The sequence below is a fragment of the Topomyia yanbarensis genome, chromosome 1, assembly GCF_030247195.1.
Source record: "Topomyia yanbarensis strain Yona2022 chromosome 1, ASM3024719v1, whole genome shotgun sequence".
Classification (NCBI taxonomy): domain Eukaryota; kingdom Metazoa; phylum Arthropoda; class Insecta; order Diptera; family Culicidae; genus Topomyia; species Topomyia yanbarensis.
In genome coordinates this window covers 198,204,779-198,227,019 of record NC_080670.1, presented here as the reverse complement: position 1 = coordinate 198,227,019, position 22,241 = coordinate 198,204,779, and the positions used below count along the sequence as shown (strand labels likewise).

General features: G+C 34.3%; 1 protein-coding gene across 7 annotated transcripts in view; it reads right to left on the bottom strand.

Annotated features, from left to right (window-relative positions):
• Window positions 1-20,755, bottom strand: part of LOC131687117 (uncharacterized) — a 79,056-nt gene extending 58,301 nt beyond the window's left edge. Inside the window, exons 1-2 of one of the 7 annotated variants that reach the window (XM_058971175.1) lie at window positions 20,638-20,755; window positions 6,304-6,951 (exon numbers count right to left, since the gene is read on the bottom strand). In XM_058971175.1, the coding sequence (XP_058827158.1) occupies window positions 6,304-6,567 (264 nt within the window). In that variant the 5' untranslated portion in view covers window positions 6,568-6,951; window positions 20,638-20,755. Of the gene's footprint in view, window positions 1-6,303; window positions 8,495-20,637 lie in introns of those variants that run through there. The other 6 variants (XM_058971186.1, XM_058971193.1, XM_058971199.1 and 3 more) reach the window with 6 other exon arrangements.
• Window positions 20,756-22,241: the final 1,486 nt, after the last annotated feature.

Sequence of the window (22,241 nt, the reverse complement as noted above, 5' to 3'; positions counted from 1 at the left end):
GTTATTATTTATCTCGTCTTCGCTCTTTTACAATCGTCTAATTACATGGACAAATTAGACTTTCTTTGACTGCCTGTTGTTGAAGACAGTCTAATTTGAAAGGTTTTATCAGATTGCAGTAAAATCTCAAAATTTCATTTTCACCTTTAACTAATATCATTCCTGGCAGCATCTGCTGGAGCAGATGCTGTCAGGAATATTAGTTAGTTTTTCTTTGTACTTCGCCATGTTATCTTTAATCGTTTCTCCTTTTTGTTTCTTTTTTTCCTTGTTTCTTTTTTTTGTTTCTTATACTTTTTCCTGTTTTCCTCTCTCTTACATTTTCCGTTCCAGTGCCCTTTCTCATTTCACGTTTTTCTTGCTTCCTTTGGATATTTTTCCAAAAGTTTTCCCTTATCTATCATTTTGATAGAAATTATATTTTTAGCGTTAATCAACCACTTTTCTAAATTGATTTCCCTTTTTGCCTTTCTCATTCAGAAAAGTTTTTTTAGTTATTTCTATTTTATATTTTTCTGTGGTACTTTTTTCCTTTTAAATTTATTTTTGTCTTTTGATATTTTTTCTTCTTTTTTTTCTTTTTCTTCGATTCTGTTTCTGTCTTTTATTACTTTTTTCCTTTTAATTTTTTATGTGTGCCCATTTTTCCATTTAAATTTCATTTGCATCTTTAACTTATCTACAGTAATAACATTTTCCTGTTTAATTATTTTATTATTCATTCTGTTCTTCGTCCTTTTTCAGCTTACATTAACCTTTCTCTTTCGATATCTTTTCGATTTTTAAGTTGTTCGCACACGAGGCGACAGGGCACACGTCACAAGTAAAATATTCACTATTGATTTTGTTCTATTTATTCCAGCGCTGGTGCTGCTGCCACGTTGGAATAGATACATCAAAACCCATAGTGAATATTTTTTGTGGCATGTTATCTGTTACCTCGTGGGTGTGAACAGCTTTATACCGTTCGCCTTTTCACTTGCACTATTTTTATTTTTCGTTCATTGTTTTCCTTTTTTTCAATTTTCTTGTCTCATTTTTTGTTTTTTTTTCTCTGTTCCTTTCTTGCTTATACTTTACTGTTCTGTTTTTTTCCTCGTTATTTATGTTTCTTGTATATTTCTCCTATTTTTGGCTTATTTTTTTTACTTTTCTATTTATATTTATTTTATATAATTTTTAGTTTATTTTTTCTCCTACCTTTTCTTTTTTTTTGTGCTTTGCTCTTTCTTTTTGATTTTTCCCTTTTCTCAGGTTATGAAATCGGTCAGAATTTCGACTTTTTTTTATTTGATCGACGCTTTTATGCTTGTAATCTTTTCTTTTTCTTTTAGATGCTTTTATTCTGTTTTTTTTTCTCAATTTGTTTCCTTTCCTGTTCCCTTTAGTATATGATTTTTATTTTTACTTTTGCTCAAAAGAAAAACTATTTATTTTCTTTTTTATTTTCTTATTGTTTTTTTGTCTAATATCGTTTCCTTGTTGCTTTTCCTGTTTTCTCCTTTCTTTCGATTTTTTTGATTTGTTATACTTTTCTCCTCCCAATTATTTACATTTTTCTTCCAACGTATCAATTTTTTTCTTTCCACATCTAGATCCATTCCTAGATCCTTTTTCATCTCCTTTTTGCATTTTTTTCCTTTTTTGTGTTTTCTTCTCGCATTTTCATTTTTGATTTTCATCTCTTTCACCGTTTCACTTTTCCTATTTCTTTGTCATTTACCCTCACACTTTTTCTGTTATCGTTTTGCTGTTTTAACTTTCTCTTTTTTTATCGTATTTTAAAACTTTTGCGTTTTCCTTTAAGCTATATTATTTTTTTTACTGCCTTTCTTCTTTTTTTGCTATTTTTTATAATTCCATTTGCTTTCATTTCTTTCGAACTATTAACGTTTTCCTTTCATTCTTCTTTTTCCTTTTTCTTGTTCTTTGACTCGTCTTCTTGTCTCTTTCGCTTTTTTGTTATCTTTCCATCTTCAATTTTTTATAACATTTTCGTTTTTTTTCTCTGAAAAGTTTTTTTATCTTATTTTTTGTAACCTTTTTGTCTATTCTTTTGATATTTTTGATTTACCCCTTTCCCTGTTTTTTTACTTCTCATTTTGACTATATTCTACAGATTTTGTTTAGAAATTTATCACAATTTTGCGCTCAGTTCCTTTTTAACATTAATCTTCCTTTTCTGTTAAGTGGTTGCAGAACAACAGTAGAATACGAAAAAAGAGGCATATTTCAGGAATTTTTCTTCATGCAATAAAGAGGTAAAACGAGATCTTTCAAAATGGGATTTATAATACTAGTGGTGAAGGACAAAATATATTGTTTTCAAGAGATTTAGTCGCAAGATGACGACTGTTCACCATTTTTCCGTAGATGCATTTTTCTGGAAAGGATACACGGCAGGAAATCTATATTGCGCAATTTTTGACCTAGAGCTTAAAACAGAAAAAATGATTCAATTGAAAGATCAATAAGGTCAATTGAACGGACTTTCAATCACTTTTATTCCAGCATTTTAAGTTATATACAAAAAAGGTATATTTATCACAATTTCGAGCAAAAGAGGGTGCAAAAGGCATTGGCGCAAAAATGGTTTGACAAAATATTTAAGATAAGGAAGGGGTATTAACCCATTTTTGTGATAAGAAAATAACATGTAGGTTTCTTAACATCTGATAGGCGCATTACGGTTACTACAAAACAGTGAAAACCACCCGTATTAATGTTTTTTGAAAGGAGTTGGTCAGTAGATAGCAAAAATTGATGATTAACGCCATTTTCAAATCCAATATGGCGGTTACCACAAAAGCTAGGAACTCATAATCAATATGAATGTCTATTGAAAGGGGTTGATCACTGGATAACGAAAATTTTGAATTGACAATATTTTGCAATTCGAAATGGCGGCTTCCAGTTACCTCCAAAAAGTAAATTGCCATTGTTCCCTCTCTCATTGCGGTCCGAAAGAAAACATTTTTTAGAAAGCATATAAACGTGCGTGTTGCTGGTTTCATAAGAGCAGCCGGAATCTCTAAAATGGTATTCTCGGCGATTTGTTCGTGACAAATTCTCAATAGTAAAGTATGAAAACTTGTACAACATATACAATTTGGAGATATAGGGCCTTTTTATAAATGCATCCAATTTCATACTGAATTCCAATATTAAATGGTAACCAGAAGTTGCTTTCTGGGATAAAAATGGCGTCAGTCATCAATTTCCGTCATCCACTTATCATCACTTTTCAAATGACATTTATGTTGTGGTAACCGGAAGCTGCCATATTGGATTTCAAAATGGCATCTAACGTCGATTCCCGTTGTCTACTAAACACCCACATTCAAAAAATTCCCATATTAATTATGGTTTGCTGAGTTTTGTGGAAACCGAAACCCACCTTGGATTTCGAACAGTGTCAGTAGGCAATTTCCGTTATCTACTGACCTGTCCCTTTTAAATTACACCCATATTGATGGTAATTCTCGGGATGTTCTGGTACCCAGAAACCGCTATCCTGGATTTCAAAATGCCATTAATCATCAATTTCCGTTAACTATTGACCACCCATATGCGCAATGCTTACCCAAAATATTTAATTTCGCAAAATTTTAATCAAATATGCTCCAATTTTCCCTACAATTTTTCTTAGGCACATACACATTTTCGACGAATTTTCCTAAAAAATTAAAAAAAAAAATCGAAAAATTTTGTCTAAGCATTTACAATGTTTTACAAATTTTGTTTTCGTTGATATTTACATTTAATCATCTAACACATAGCTCATAAAATTTTCATCCAAATTTGAGCGAAATTTGCATCAAATTATCCTTAATACTCTCTTAAACAAAAAATTACGCTTAAATATTATTTAAATTTCAAAATGAAACGTCCCAAATTTGTTTTAAGTTTTTTCAAGTCCAAGCTACTCTCAAACATAGAAAATGTAACAAGATTTCTTAAAATTTCCCACAAATTCAACTCAAAATCTCATCTTAATAATCTAGTTTGCTCAAAATTTTGCTTCAGAAATTTACCCAATTCATAAAATTTTCATCAAAATTTGAGCAAAGCTTCCGTTAAACTGCAGTAAAATTGAAAATGACCCCAAAATATGCTTCAAATTTCAAAACACAATATCCTAAGTATCCCAAATTGTTATAAATATCCAAACTAACCATAAACTTCACACAAAAAAATTCACATAACATTCAGATACTAAGATTCTTTAGAACTTTTTTCACATTGCATTTTTCTCGCAAATTTTACTAAAAATTCTATTTTAATTTTCCACACATTTCCACTTATATTTCTCTTCAGTTATTTTGCAAATTTCTCCCAAAAATCTCTAGTGTTGTTACATAATCTTAAAACGTAGTTCTAATTGTTCTTGAATTTGCCTCAAAGTATCGCCAATTTTTGCAAATGTCCTGTAAAATGTTTTCAAATCCTATATAAACAGGACCGCTTAGGAGGGATTCCAAGATTAATTTTCTCCAAAGCAAACCGACAGGGTACCAGTCTACCCGCGAAACTAAAAAGCTCATAGCAATGATAATTTCAAACCGATTTGAAACACGTTTGAATGTTTCGCTTTCAGAAACCCATACTTTTCGACCCAGTAAAACTACAGATCTCCGGACTCATAGAATTCTAGCAATATGGGTGTCAAAATGCTTAGAATTGCATCAGTGCAGGACCGTAGCGTGGTCTTCTGGCACCCTGTGCGGAGTTTCAGATGTGGTAACCGACGTTACTGGCGACAAGTCATTTGTGGATGACTCACGCATCTACATGCCCGTCCACAAAGTAGAGATCGACGGTGGGATCATCGATTCGAGTTTGTTATGCTTAGATCTACTGATAATACTGAAATCAAATGAGAATCGCGCTGGACAGTACCAAATGGTGTGCCCTTTCAAACTCCTATGGGGTGACTATTGGCGCGGGAAATGCATTGTGAATAAATCTTTATGGGCCAGATATTATATATTATTATATTGGCTTTCCTTTTCAGATGGACTTTCGAGCAACAATTTTGTGTGTTCATGTAAATGGCCCATTTTTCCTGATTTATTTTATAATGCAGATCTAAATTTCAGCGCCCCCTAAGGTTGGTGCCCTTGGCGGTAGTCAATCCCACGCAACGAGACTGTAACAGTGGACTACATATTATCATGATGGGACCATTAAATGAAAATGCCGTGAATAGTCGTTTTAAGGCAATATTTTCATAAGATCCCGTAACGATTTGAAGTGGATTTCTAAGGAAGATTCCATAATTTTAAATCCCATATTGGTAGTATTCTATTTTAATTTATAATAAGCATCCCAATGCTGTAACAGACCTACGGAAATTTGACCTATTTATGTCTGAATTCAAAAGGTAGATGAGTTCCTGAATTCAAAATATCAAAAAATTCCAAATTAGTTAGAAATGGCCGTAGTTATTGGCATTTAAATTTTACTACCTGGGTACCCGAGAGCCCTATCGATCTGGCAAAAATGTTTTTTCGGTGTCGAACAAAACGGTTGAAATTCCCTCTCATTTAAAAAAATAGTTTATTCAAATCATTCGGAAATTTTCGACAATGCTCCGTTTGAACTTTTTCAAAAAAAATTTCAAATAATGTATGCGAAACTTTTTTTTCTCATGAATAATAAAAAACATCTTTTATATTTTATCCATATCGTCTTAAAAACTCCCCAGTTACACCACTATTCAAGAACAGAATGCATTTACATCTCCGGTTAACTTTTTTTCTAGACCCCGTCCCAAGTTCCATTAGCCAAACAACACAGATGTATCGAGAATGCACAAAGAGTCGTGCCGTCACAACACTTGATTAGCGCACCGGAATCCGGAAAGACAACCTCGCGATCAATAACAACAACAAAAACAGGAAACACAACACTGGAAACGAGAACAGACAAAACCTTCGTCACAATGACTTTCGCCGTCGGTTGACCCCGGCCGCTCTTCGGTTTGTAGATGATGACCTTGGTGACAGGGGGACCCTCGTGATCAGGATTGAACACCTCCTGGAAAGAGATTCCCGACACGGGAATATCCTTCAGGGTGAGTTCCCCGTTGGGACCACTTCCTTTGATTAACGGAAGTTCCGGCTTGGTGTACCCTTTGGGAACAGCGGCAACAGTAGCTGGTGTGGAACCACCACTAATACTGCTACTGCCGCCGCCGCTACTATCTTCCTCGGTACCGGAGGAAGAGGAGGGCGAAGAGCGCGGTTCCGGAGAATTGGATCGTTTTGCATGGTTGCGATCGTGGTTGGCCGCTTTTCTCACCGGGGAGGCTTGCTTACAGATAGGAGCGGTAGTACCGTTCGAGGTTGCCGCTGCTGATGCAGCTGATGATTTTTGAACGACCTTGACCGACTTTTTAGCGGTCCCCCCGCCGCTGCCTGCCGTTGGCGCTGCTGACGATCCATTCTGATGCTGTGGTTGATGACAACAGAGAATTACATTTCTGGCCGAACTTTCGGTACAATAATTTACTACTTTCGCAGGCGGGATCTTCACTGTCGCCGTCGCCGTCGTCGACGTGGACATATCCGAACTTTATCGGTTTTTTTTCCCGAGAAAATAATAATTATAAACACTGTAACACTTCTGGGAGGAAATTCACAATTTGACCGAAACGGATCAGCGGGCGAAAAAAAAACACTGTTCTTGACCGCGAATCTCGCGGGGAACTGGCGACGCGAGTGCGGAAACGAAAAGTTTTTTCTTCTTCTCAAATATCTACCTTTCTCTTTCACTTGGCAGACTGTAGGAACTGACGGATTAAAAAAAAAACACTCACTCACTCACTCACAACGATCGACCCCGAGAAGGACGTCGTTCCGATAGCGTTTGTTCACAGCGGCATTTTATCGGGTGTTTTTTTTTTGGTTATCGAAAGCCTCTCGGAGTACACTTTTTGTGTGTCGAACCCTTGGAACGAACCAAATTCACACTAACTACTGCTGATGTTAACGCAATCGCGAGTTGTTTTGCATTCTGTTGCGCGGCGCCGTCGTCGTCGTCGACACCCAGCTTCTACATGCCCACCGACCCGAGTGGCCGAACACACGATGATCGAGGAGAGTCGGTCGGAAATCTCTGCGCGGTTTCTGCTGCTTCTTCAATCGGTTGGTCGGTCGGTCGGCGGCTAAAAATACCAATGATGAAAAGTTTCGAACTAACGTGGGTTGAGCAGCCAGCGATCAGGGGGAGGCGGGGTTATGAGTAGCGCGGGGTGGAAAAGCGACTTTTCACGCGACATCACAACCGAGAGAGGTGACGCGCGCGGTACGATGAATTGTGATTTTGGCAGAGGCGGTAGAGAGAGAGTGAGCACGAACAATTCATTGCTAGTCACATCTCTCGCGATTCTCTGTTGGGTTAGGGTTTTGCACGTTTGCGTGAGATATTTCCCAATACGAGTAGCGGCGAAAATGCAGAAGGATGTAGTTTGAGGCAATTATTTTACTGAATGGAAAAATCTGTTTGTACTTTCGTGATTTTTATCACGATATCATGACAAAGAGTTTATTTGGCTGAGAGTACTATAGGTCGAATGGACAATAGACCTAATGTCATTAAACCGAAGGTCATAAGACCGAATGGTTAATATAGGTGGTGAGAGAGAAGATACATTATTGTCATCTCTCAGGTTTATCTTTCGAACCTTACAAGGCTTCTTGATTGTGAATAAAATTTCGTTGCGTAACTAGCTTTTGAAGAAAAAAAAATAATTTGAATTTTCTGTTAATTATCCTTCTTTACTTCAAGAGCAGCTCTCTTGAATTGTATTATATATGACATTTTTATAGCAAAATCAATGTAATGAAAATCGCCTTTATCACCAACCGTGCCAATTGTCAGACTTGGGCAAATTTGACCCGAAAACACAAATGGGGGCAATTTGATTACCAGTACGATCATGACCACGGGTGCAGTACCGTACAAACACAACTTTTTTTTTCTCCGGCTTTCGTTATCCCACAACTACAATATTGTGCAACTCCGGTTTCGCTGTAGTTCCGTAAGTTGTCTCTATTCAACATAGCGTTTTGCTAGCACACCTTCTTAGGTTGGCTGTGCCGTACAAGCTTACATTCTTTACGTTAAAAACCATAAACTGGTTTACAGAAAAAATCTCTTCCCAGATAACAATCATAATTTTATAACATGCTACAAGTGCAATTAAAATTTTCAGAGACGCTTCAAGAGAGTCACTATATGAATGCTGTTACTATGGGTAATATGGCTGTGAAAAATAGAAACAATTTCAATTTCCTTTACTATCCTTCTTTGCATCATGAGCAGTTTTTTCCTTCACAAGCATAACTTAATAGCTATTCTACAGAAGCCTAGGGATTCTAAACTTTTACGTACTTGACTTCAGAAAATCGAACCCACATCACTAGTACAGAATACCGTACTAGTCATGTGACAAGATCGAGAACGAAAAGTACTCTATTTTTAGACAACTACTTAAAAGAAGCAATCCAAAGGCCCTTCGCCATCATTGTCTTCATTTCAAAAAAAAAAAAAAAACAAATAGCAATTCACGTGCGCATCCCAACCGCAAATCAGGAACCAATCTCCACCGTGAGGTCGTTCGAAATTGCACAGCAAATTTTGTTTTTGCGCATCACTTTTTACCCCCGTCGTACCCTTCTAGACTCCCCTAATTCCTATACCAAAACTTAAATACCGTGTGCGTTACCCCTTTAGATCCTCTTCCCTACCCAATCCAATAAACCGACCGGTTCACAAAGCCACGAAAGGTCTATTTTTACCGAATCAAAATTTCCCTCCCGCAAGAATAGTACTGACGTCCGCTTTTGTGTCCTATTATTCCCCTCGAATTATTCCCATCGCATCACACTAACCCCCGCCGCCGTCCATTGTGATAAGGTGAGAGGGGAGGGGGACGACCGCAATCTAGCACACAACAGATGCAAAATCAAAACAAAGACGACCATATGGCGGCGGTGGTAAGCCCGGTGGTGCGCGTTTAGTAGTTCGGTGTCGATACAGGCACGATTAAGGGACCACTTCAATGGAAAATGTATACCGTCATTTAAAGTATTCTAGGAGCACTGTTGATTACTTTGATGGGTTTTGACAAAATACGTATTGCGATAAATTGAGCGTTACATTTGAAAAGGTCCTTCAATAGTTAATAACATGCGAATATATTATGTCGATTTTGCATGAAGCTGAACTCAGTTTCATGCCTAGCAAATTTTTTCTCAATTGAACCAAAATCGGACTGGGGTCTAATCTGAATTACAGCATTCGTTTTCATCACATCTGGTATTACGTGAATCTATTGTTTCTTCGAAAACGACTGTTAGAAGGAACGAAGTAGGTTTTCAAGTAAAAATTATATTAGTAAATCAATTAATTCAATTCTAGTCAGTTGCAATGTAATAGATTTATTTTTGCCCGCTGCTCTCTCTTGTTCTTGAATTTGCGGGATCAGATCAGTAGCGGGAACCTTTTTACAGGATGGTTATACGTTATTCCGATCAATTTATCGTTCTACGAACGATGGGGATGTTCTTCAAGCAGTTGTCGCAATTCCTGATGCTTACGATGTCTTCATCTATTGTGTTCTATCTACTACCCACAGTAAACGGTTCGCAACTTATTCCATTCGAAACACTGAGAGCGCTTGTGTCCTTCTAGGGCAGTATCATATCGCTAGCCAATGTCATTTCTCCGTGATTCGATAGTTCACATGGTAGTTGGTCGATACTTACAGACTATTTACTTGACTAGTACAATGATTAAAATGTCAGTTCAATATCTATATACCAGCATACTATTTGGACATAGGAATAGGAATGTCATTATCCAGACCATTACATGGATTTGATTCAAAATCTTGTCTTAGTAGGGTTACTAGCTACAAAAACAATGACTCAACTATTTAGAGCATAACTAACAAGACCTCGCATTATTTACTCATCTACTAACTCTTGATCAAACTCTGCAGTATTCCGTTGCCAAAATTGAGAAAGTGCCTGGCCTGTGGGCACAAAAATATAGAGCTGGTATTTCAAGATAGTAATCATACGTCTGAGTTCCAACCAAAAAGGATTCATAAATTCAGTAGATTCGCTTCACTTGTCTTCTGATGGTGCTGTGTGAAGCATGTCGACGAAGAAAGTACCGTTTTGCGTCGAACCTTGGATAAATGGCTCTACATTGATCTTATTGACATCTAAGTTCACCAATTTCATTGTTTTTTTCCGTACAACTTAGGCAAAGCAGCGTAGTCGTACACTATACTCAGGCACATAGTCCATAAGTTGGACGGAAAAAAATGGTTTGTGTACCTGTATCCCTGTCTGCTAACATACAAGAGTTCTTCAGCCTAAGGTAACCGAAACATATCGTTCAGCAATGAAAAACGAATGATGAAGGTTGACAACATAAATGATCGTAATATACGATCACAAAAAAATTCAAAGCATTTTTCGTAAATAGTTGAAAGTAATGATGTGTACCAAAAAAATATATATTCAATTTATTCGCTAATCTAAATAGCAGCCAAGCATTCATTGTTGTAGTCTACCTCATTTGTTTCGATTGATTATGACGAATACTTTTAAAATTCACCTGTTATTTATCGTACAACGTGATAGATGTTGACTTCTTACATTCGAATTATACTCCTGATACCAATTTATCTCCGAAACAGATATACAGTTGAATTATATTCTACCATTACTATTTATGTAAACTACAGAGCATTGTGCTTAGTAAAAAGTACAAACAATCAAACACATCGATTTCCTAAAATGAATATAAACCCTTTTCAACTTGCTGCCTAGATATAGAAATTGACATCAATGCAACTCAAGTCATTTGTATCAACAAACATGCGAAACTATGACTAGCTGGCCATGAGATATAACTTTATGCAACAAGCTTTCACACTGTGACAATCGTTCGATTATGAATGGTCAATTATGCTAGCAGGTGTTCATAGTCTTATTTGCAAAAAAATGAGATAAACGTTCACCTGTAATACTTTTTCTGAAATAAAACTTACTCTCAAAGACTTATTTCAAATTTCCATTTTACTATAACGTGATACATGGGTTTCGAAAGATTATATATCCAATTTTGACCACCATCAAACCGTTTTCACGTAGTGCTCAAGAACTTTGTGCTATACTGTAGTGTTGCCGATAGACATGTAAACAAACATGTTTTTTCAAAAAAACTTTCGGACAGGAAATTATGGTTCCAGCGCTGTTTTTCACGAAACCATAAATTAGGAAAGCTTCGTATACTTATCATAAAGGGATCAAGGTATGTTGAGTGTGTTCTATTATTTAGTAACGGAGATAACTGACCCAGAATACTGCAGTGTCAGAGAGACCCATACTGCGCTGATCTGCACTGAGATTCGGATTTTTGGGACAGGAAATCTTCGTAACGGATGAATATTTTGAATCGATGAATGTTTCTAAATGTTTCTTGCACTTCATTTCAGGTATCAAAGTAAAATGAACGCAATTCAAATTGCTTAAATCGAGGAAAACGAGAAAGAATACAGATGCGGTATTATCACAAATCTCATTGAAGTGGTCCGTTAATAGCAACCACCTTGCTATGCCACCGCGCGGGGTAAGCCGAAAGAGGGGCATTTTCCTTTCAAAATAGTGGTCACACTCTCACAACGTATTCATTCTCTTGACACCGGGGGGGTGTCATCGTCGTTGAGGTGAAGAAAAACCTTGACGCCATCTCTACTGGATGGTTGTTGCAATCTAATCACTCTCTTTCTCTCGATTTCTCACTTCTCTCGCTCTCTAGTCAGCGGTTTGACAGTTTTTTGGAAGACGCATGATCTACTTACGCACGTTTGTAACGGAATCCGAACTCTTTCGATTGATTCGGTAGGAATGTTCGTATCTAGCACAGGGTTGTACGGTCAGTGAGTAAAATAGGTAGTGACACAGATGGGAGCTGGTGTTAAGTCAGGTTCCAATAGAATTACATACCAAGAAGGGTTCAGCCGTAGATAATTTTAAAACTATGCAGGTCTTCAATTTTCCTTTGGACAAAAACGATATAGAAAATTAAGAAGCACTTAACTCCAAAGAAAATTTTTATCCCTAAATTTAGGTAATAACCTAACATTATAGGGATCCTCATTTGAGGGATTTTATTTTACGTAATTTTCTATATAAATTTTATATCATGCATTTTATGATTTTATTAATTTATCTAATTTATTAATTTTATTAATTTTGATTTCTTTTATTAATTTTGTTCACTTTATAAAAGTTTATACATTTTGATAAAAAATGATTTATTTTTTATCAATATATATTCAATCCTCATTTTGAGAGATTTTATTTTACGCCATGTTTTATATAAATTTTATTCATTTTACGTTATGAATGTTATAAATTTTATTAATTTTTCTTCATTTAACTCAATTTAATTTTTAGTTTATTCATTTTGTTAATTTTATAAAATATTCAATTGGATGAAAAAATCTAACTTTTCATTATTATTAATTTTATTTGTTTATGAATTAAATATTAATACGATCATTTATACAGTTTATTCAATTGGAAAATCATTTTTTTTTATTAATTTTGTTCATTGAATCATGTTAATATGTTTATTAATTATTAACATATTAACAAACAATGATTTTAGCATATTTTTTTAAACATTTAATTCATTTTTCTTAATTTGATTAATTATAGTCATTCTATTCAAATTGATCAATTTATTTATTTTATTTATTCAGTCTGCTTCCAGCCATCAACGTCACTGGTCGCGATATGTTTTAAAAGCAAGTGGCGAACAAAGTGAATACTGAAGAGTTATCCAGAGTGTTTCTTTTATGGGTGCTGCACTATAGAAATCATACACAAAATACTGTTATCTGTTATGGTAAGTATTGTGTCCATTTCATTGATCGAGGTGTCTCAGTTTGAGTACAATTAATGGACCTCGAGAATTTGTTTCACGGCGGTCATAGACTTAAATCACTACAGTTCGCCCGCCCATAGAGATTTAAGTCTTGTTATTACAAAGTTTCCCTAATTCAGTTCCAACACGTACGAAATGTGGTACTGGTACCATTCCGAAATCGACTCGAAACTAGTTGAATTTAGCGAAGGCAATATGAAGTACTTTGTTGACATCCGATAAGGTTGAGGTCAACATCCCTGCGCCCATAGAGGATGATGCAGTCGAGGTACGACTACACGATCTGTCTACGGGAATAGTGTCATCCACAATTTGAGCCCGCTATACAAGGCGTTATCCGTTAAAAACGACTCTTTCGGAATTTTCTTCCCCGGAATTAAACAATTACGGTTTTATGGAAGTTTTAAAGTCAATCTTAAAACTTAGATTGCACTTGTAGTGTGCTAGAAAACTTGAATAGTTAATTCGGATATGTTACCCAGTACAGTTTACCGAACTTTAGTAACGTTTTCCAAACCGCAAGTAAGCCTTGTTTACACAAGGCAATCCTATTAAATATAAAAAAAAATCAGCAAACTTTAGCCCGACGAGTTTTTAGGAAAGTTCTGCAAAATTCCACAGATTTTTGAATTTCAGAGAGAAATTCATGAAATTTTTTGAAACTCAATCTTATAATATTCAGAGAAGTTCGATGAATTTCAAAGATGTTTCGTCGAACTTCACAGTATTGCAATGGACCTTATGATAGAAATTCGTCGAGCTTCAACCGTTATGTGTCTATCTAAAAACACATTTAACAAGCTGAGAGAGTACAAGAGTACCAGTAAAACTAGCTTTTTCAACCGATTTGAACTCATCCACTCATGTGAAAATGAACTGAACAAATTCTATTGTTTCCCGGGAATCCGGATTTTTGGAAGTATGTTTCAGTACTAGGAAAAGATTCATCCATTTTAATAGAATCCTAGAAATAAAGGTATCGAATTCCTCAAAATTATCCTAGAAGTCTTGTTATTGTACCAGGGTCAAATCATCAAATGGTTCGATAAGTTTTCTGAGGCAACTCCAAGAACCCGTGTACCCTGTCGGCCAGTTTAGCTGTGAAAATAGCAAAAACCCTTTTATGCTATATTTCACCCTAAGGAGGAAAATTTGGTAAAAACCAAAATTTCTCACTAGAAAAAAACCCTTTCCCAAATCCTCGCTGTATCCCCCCCCCCCAAAGGTGTCATCAATTTTCAGAGAATTTCTACAAACTCCAAAGCGAACCCACAAATTTCGAGAAATTCAGGGAAGTCCAACTAAGCTCATAGAACTCAGGGAATTTTTACAAAATTCACTTACGGTCACTTACGGTGTTTTTTTTACAAATTTAAAATTATGGTCACTTACGAAGTTTTTTTACAAATTTAAAAGTACGCCTACGAACAACCGAAAAATCCTACAAACTTCAAGGAGCTATTCGAAACTGAGGTGATGTTTTCGCTTACGCGTCCTTTGGTCGAACCTCAACAAGTAAGGATTGTTCTGTGGACGAAGAATACGCTGCGAAGTCTGTCGGAACAGACGATCTAGTTCCGCAACAGAGTGTAAAAGCTGTTACGATTCAAAATTTGGTTCACCTAAATTTGACGCATTGCTTTTGACAAAAATGTAAACACCTTTTATGCTATTGGTCGATGGCTGCAGAATGATACTTCTATTTTGATTTTGATATTTGTTGTTAAGCTTTCAAAATGGCGTACACTCATCAAAATTTTGCTCACGCATACCGAAAATTCGAGTTACTTACATACCGACTTAGCGAAATATAGTTCAAAGTGGCAGCAGTTTTATAGGGTTACCCACGACGGACATATAAAAAAGAACGAAGCTCACGAAAAAATATCTAGTTTGGCAGGCTAGCTGTACCTGTGGATTAAACGGCGACAATTTCTTTGCAACAGTAACAGTCAACAGGAAAAATTTACGTAAACGAGTGCCTGGAAATACATCTACGGCTGTTCCTGGAGCAACACGATTGTTCCGTGTTGTTTTGACTTGATTTGGACGTGGATCATGCATGCCGATGTGTCCCAAAAAGAAGAAACCTAACACGGCAGAGCTTAGGCCCAATCGAGGAGTATTCGGGTCATCGTCAAGCAGTATCTGAAAAATATCCCTAAGAAATATTAATTTGCAGTGAGGAGCAGTTTAAGGTAAACTTGCATAACGAGGGCTGGCAACTCGAATTAGGTTAACCAGAAGTTTAGCGAAATGTTTCTGTATTTTACACTAATAGAACTTAAAAAAAATGATTTTTTCAATAAAAAAATTAATCAATTTTCACGCAATCGCCATTTTGTATAACCAAACTTTGGGCGAAACACCACTTACATACCAAAGCTATGCTTTCCTGCTTCTATCAAATCTTACTCTATTTTTGTCTGTTTGCTCATTTCGATCAACTTATTCATTAAATTTGATTTTACTCATATAATTCTTTATTTTATTTTAATTTATTGTGTCAATGAAAAATTTAATATTTCTTCTAATAAATTAATTATATAATTATATTTAGTTGAATTAATTTCATTAATTTTATTATTTTTTTTGTTCATTTTGTTCATTTTATTCGATTTATTATTTTATTAATTTTATAATTTTCACAAAATTTCTATATTTTTCAGTTTGATGCATTTTGTTTCCAATTTAATTAATTTCGTTGACAAAGTGTATTCTATAAATTTTAGTCATATTATTGATTTTATTCATTCTGTATACTGTATTTTAATCATTTTATTTATATAATTCAATTTACACTTTTGATTCTGATGTTTCATTATTTTATCTATGTTGTACATTTTATTAATTTTATTCGTGTCATTCAATTTATTCATTCTGTTCATTTAATTCAATTAAATATTTTATTGGCTTTAAAATTTTTGAAAATTTTGTTAATTTTATTATTATTGAAATCGTATCAATTTTATTAATTACCTTTATGAATTTCTCTAATTTTATTACTTCATTATTTTTATTGCTTTTATTCATATTTTTATTTTATTCGTTTTATTTTTCTTTTATCCTTTGAATTCATTTATTTCTATTTGTTTCATAATTTTATTAACGATATTAATTTTTTCTAACTTCGCTAGTTTTGCAAATTTTATTACATACTTCTTTATTTTAGTTATTTTATTCATTTATTCATATTGTTATATTATTCATTTTATTTATGTTTTTTCGTTTTATTTTTGAATTCTTTAATTTCTATTTGAATCATTATTTTATTTCATTTAATAATTTTATTATTCCACTTTTTCCGTCCCACTAATTATATTTTTTTTGCATTTCATTTACTTTATTTAATTAATTTATTTTTTAAAAATTTATATTGTTTATTCCGTTCGTTTGGTTTAACTAAATATTTCATTGATTTTAAAAAATTTACCTTTTTTAATGGTTTTGTTATTATTTTAATTTTATTAACTTTATTAATTTTTCTAGTTCAATTAGTTTAATAAATTTTATATTTTTTTTTCTTTTTATTGCCTGTATTTTTTCTATTTGTTTCATTATTTTATAATAAAGTTTTTAATTTTTATAACTTTCTTAGCGCTGCAAATTTTATTATTTCATTATTTAATTTATTTTATTGATTTATTCGTATTATTATTTCAATACACTTTTTTATTTTTCTATTCAGTAATTTCTTTTTACACCTTTACTTTATTGTATTTAACAAATTTCATTAATTCACTTTTTCTGTCTCACTATTTACTATTTATGCATTTAATTAAATTAATTCGATTCAGACATTTATTTTTTAATAAATTTAATAAATATTGAAAATTTAATCATTTTTATAATTTTATTATTTTTAATGATTTTATTACCATCAATAATTTTAATTATTTCATAAATTAGAATCATTTGAATCAATTGATCTATTACTCTATTAATTTTACTTATATGTTAATTATCTTCTTGCTCTATTAATTTTATTCTTTCTTGATGATTTTTTATTATATTTATCGCTTTATTCAATAATGTGCTTATCATTATCTTCATTTATTTTACTGCTGTCTTTAAAGTTTTTTCTCATTTTATTAATTTAGTATTTATTTTCATTTCGCATAATTCAAAAATGTCGGAAATTGTAAATTATGCATTCATAATATTCATAATTTTATATTTTTGTTTGATTTTTCTTCTTTATTATTTTTTTCGAATTCTATTGATATTATTCAATTTAATCAATTGATTAATTTTATCATTTGAATCACTATACATTATATTCGATGAATACTCATTTTATTCGTAAAGTCTTTTTAATTTATTTTACGCTTTTTATTAATTCATTGATTTTATTATTTTGATCTTAATAATTAAGCATTTTAAGGTTACTTTAATTTATTTTGTTATAGATTTATATTATTTTCAATAATATAATAAAATACTTTATATAAATCAACTCATTTAAATATTTATTATTTAATTTAAATCATCTAGTTCAGTTTACAAATTTTCTTGATTTGGTAATCTTATAATTTTTCTTCTATTTAAAAATCGCATTAATTTTATTCTTTTCAATTGCCCAATTCATTTTAATTATTTTATTGTTCCGAATATAGAAATTTTAACCTTTTCTCCTTTTTACAGGTTAGAAAAATGTTAGTCCTATGTCCAGGGATAGGGAGTCAAACACATGTGAACTACGCACAAGACAAGACCCACTACACAAGGTCCACCCTTATATGAATTTAATTGATGATATTCGTTTCTTGTTATTTAACTTATTCACACGTTTTAATTACTTTTTTATTTTATTCATTTTAATAATTTACTTGCGTTTTAATAAGATCACTAATTATATGTAAGGTTGTACATATTTAAATTTAGAAATTAATTAGATTAATTATTCATCCTTTTCATTTAATTTATTCTGTTCATATTATAAAATTCATTAAACTTTAAATTTGATTTATTTTTATTAGTTTTATCGTTTTTTTAAAGAGTTGATTAAATATATTTTATCATTGTTAATAGTTTCATCTTATTTTATTAAAATATATTAATTTCATCAAGTTGTTGGTTGTTTTTTTTTATTTTGACTATAATTAACTTTGAACTTTGAGAAAAATACTTCATATTTCTCTTGAAAAAATTCTGTTGAAGTTTATGGCCTAAACATATATGTACATGTTCAAGCAACCCTTAGGAATTCAAGCAGCTGTCAATAATCACCCTAATTTTAGTAAACCAAGACCTTTGAATACTCTATGAACATCAAATTTGGCCGAATTCATTCGGCTGACAAAATCGGGTTAAAAACGTAAAGAATAGTAGGCGGACAAAATCGGGTTTCCACAATATTTTTTAAAATTGTAATAATTTTATTATTTTATAAATTTCACAAATTCGGTTGATTTCAATATTTATTTTGTTTTAATTGATTTTATTATTTAACCCATTGATCTCCAATAAACACTCATTATTTTTTACAAACCTGTCTAGTAATGTATTATTGCATATTTTTATAGTTTCGTATTACAATTCAGGTGCATCTATTACAGGTCGAAATCAGTATCATTTAGTTGTAATACTAACTGTATTCAAAATAGTACGTTGAATTAGCATTTGAATATTATTTTCAAGGTTCAAAAATTAAATATACAGCCATAAAAAGCATGGTCCTTTGAACAAATGGTCACATAGAAACGGTCTCGCCTTATTTTATAATTTCACATTTGGTCCTAATTTTGTAGGTCTTGTAATTTTTAAGTTATATTGAATTCTAATGAAATGTACCAAAAAATATGATAATCTGGCAGGCCAACTGTAGTGACAGCCACAATACGCCTGTATTAGCCCCGGTGAAGAATAAATTCGACTCAATACAAGGGGAAGTGAGTGCAACAACTTCTTCTGTTCTTCAATATGTCACATTGTGATACCGTGAAATATTGATCTGTCAGTCTACTGAGAAGAGACAATTAAAAAAGGAAATGTTATCAAGGAAGCTGCAGAAATAAAAAAGAATTTTCTAGGAAGATTAATTAGTTTTATATGAATGCATCTCTCGTGTAGCAATCAAGTACACTTGACCAGAGTCCACGTGGCAGTAATATCGACAATATTCCAACCCTTTTGCACAAATTTCGCCTTCTGTTTCAACAGTCTTCGTAACGGATTCGCAACGTACAGGGTAAATGCAGACTGGGCTCGCTCATATAACGACTGACTTGCCGTATAAATTGTCATAGGTTCAAACGCTTTACTCGGCAATCTTAAAAAACATAAATATTGTCCGTGTCATATTTCACAACCACCATAAAATGGTCTCAAAAACCCATTAATACACTAATCCATGGTTTTCATGTGGGATCTACCGACCCATGGCGATGGTGTTTTCGTGCGTTGATCCCATTTGAAACATTATCAAAACACTGTGTAGTTGGGTGAAAATTTTGATTTTTTTTTTCTCGTTAGGAGATCAGCGCCATACCTTCTATGCCCTCACTAGGGATCACATTCTCAAAGGGTTACACCCAACATTCCTAAGCAGAGTTTTTGAAGACTTTAGTTTCAAGAACTTCTACCAACAACGTCTTGACACACCTATTATAAGAACAGCAAAAAAAATCACTCAGTAAAACTACAATTTACCCCATCTCCGCTGACCTTGACTTTAAACGCTGACGACCCGACGACGTCGTGCTCCTCGAAACCCCTCTAGTCATGAATGCAGCGCCAGAAACTTTTTTGGCACCCCCTCAAAATTCACGCAACAACTATCAAGAGGATACAAAATAAATAGAATCACAATCAAACATGTCGCCGCAAGCTTTTTTTTTTGTTTCGTCAATCTTTTGCACCCCCGCCGAGGGGACGCTAGGGTCAAAAACACATTCGACTGCCATGGTTCCGCTAGGCGAAACTGACATGAGAAAAACTACTATCTCAAAAGCCAGAAAATCCTGAGTCACTTATCCGTGACTCTACCGCGGAGTAATTCCAATAAACTCAACCGTGCCGAATGCGTAATAAGATCATGATTAAATTTGGGATCTTTCTTCCCTACACACCAGGGGGGGGGCTGCTATCTCCCCCCCGAAGCTGATATAATCCAATCGATCAGCTGGTATGCTAGTTTGACGGCGTCTCTAAGCCCCGCTCACCTAATCCCCTGCCAAGGTTATGTAAACCAGAGCCAACGGGCGCGGAACGGACCACTCGCTGCTCATTTTTTCACGATCAACTGATCATTTGGCAAAGAAATGACTGCCGCGATCCAGCTGTAGAATTTGCCCAGTTTGATCGGTATATTTTGCGCTAGCAGTGCGAAAGCGAGCGAGAGAGAGAGAGGTAGAGAGATTAAGAAAACAACAAAAGTGTCTATTTTTACCACCCCAGTCAGTGAGGTCCGCCGAGCAAAGTGACTCACACTCCCATCCCCCTTTCAGTAGCATAAACCGAACGATCGATCCAGCAGAGATTCCGAACCAAGATGTGCTTCGATGAATCGGGCCGCTACGTGCCATTTGAGCCAATATATTCTGAACGCCGCGGACAGAATGCAATTCTCGCACTGCTCTGATGATAACACTTGTTTGCGAAAAATAAAAGTATTGTAATCACGTTCGATCACAACAACAAGAACACGATCATTTAACGCACGACGGTTTGCCTTGGTTCTGCGCAACGACGGTGATAGCACGGGTGACTTTTCACTGATGGTCAACACGCGCCCGAATTTCCGACACTAATAATGAGATCACTACCGCTTCTAACTACACCAACGTACTCTCAGTTTGAGATTTTTGTGATTTGGGGGGAGCAGCTTCCGACGATCGTATATAGTACACTGGGAGCGTGAGCGTAACTGACCACTCAGTAGTAACTGTCACTAGCGGAATAGTACCGCTAGCAGGTAGTGTGCTGATGGTATGGTGGCAGCAGAGTGCATTCTGCTCAATTTTCGGCTAAAGCTAAAACCATACACACCCACACAGGCGCACACACACACCAATCTAGAATGGGGGTTGTTTCCGCTCATTTTCCATACACATATACACGGGTGCGGATGGCGCCGATCGGAACTAGAAATAACAACAAATTGGTCCGACTGATTTATGTGTATGTCGGTCGTGGATCGTTCCGACGGATAGATCGACGATTAGTCTTTTGTGTCAGGGTTTTGGGGTGATGAGGAATCCAAAATAAGTTTTTTCTTCGATTACTTAAACTTCATTTGCGTTCAATGATTTGTCAGTATCTTCATAGATAACATATTACCAAATGTCAACATCCATGAAACTTATTCTAGATTATTGTTTCTATCGACAGTTCCTGCAGCAATTTATTTCATTCAAAGTTTTCCATAATGTTGATGCATATTTTTATTGCAAAATAAGAGATCCGATACAGTGGTAGGTTTAGCGTAAGCCGATTGCTTTGTACGCAGTTCGCCTGGGTTCGATTCTCAACCCTCCATATGGAGATTTTTTAATCTTATAAAAAGAGGCAACTGACACTACAGTGTAAGCCACTGTTATCGAAATTAAAAACAGTAAACGGTCAGGAGTAAATAATTCAAATATCTATGGTCGTAGTTGGCTTCCCTGCGGTACGTAGGAATGTGTATTGAGGAAGGTGCAATATTAATATCTAAAAGGGGATAAATTGGATTAAACCAATTTTCGCATTAAGGGCACAACATCTAAATAACTTAAAGTTAAATTTTGTGTTTCAAATACACACGATTTACTGTCTAACTAGTGCTAATTTCGGTACTAGCTCAAATGCATCTGGTACTAGTTACTGACGAGAGCAATTCAAAACACAAAATTCCAACCTTGTTCAGACTAGATGCGCTGCCCTTAATGCACAAATTGGTTTAATCCATTTTTCCCCTTTTTGCCTATAAATATTGCACGTTCCTGAACACCCTTTTCTACATACCGCAGGGAAGCCATCTACGAGCATAGATATTTGATTTATTTGCACCCGACCGTTCATTATTTTAATTTCAATTGAAGATATTTTAATCATAGTGATTGCGCATAAAGGCAAATGGGTTTATTAAGTTGTTTTCACTTTTGTGAACAAATATTGTGTAGTACCAGGCGTTTGGTTCCCTAACCAAAAAACAAAAGTTTCTTTCGCTTTCTCATCAGCATGCCAGAGCTAGTGTCTTTGCTTCCCGGGACATCACTCGGGACTAACCAATTACTTTAGGCATTTACTTGGGTCGTATGATTGATTGGATTTACTATCTAATT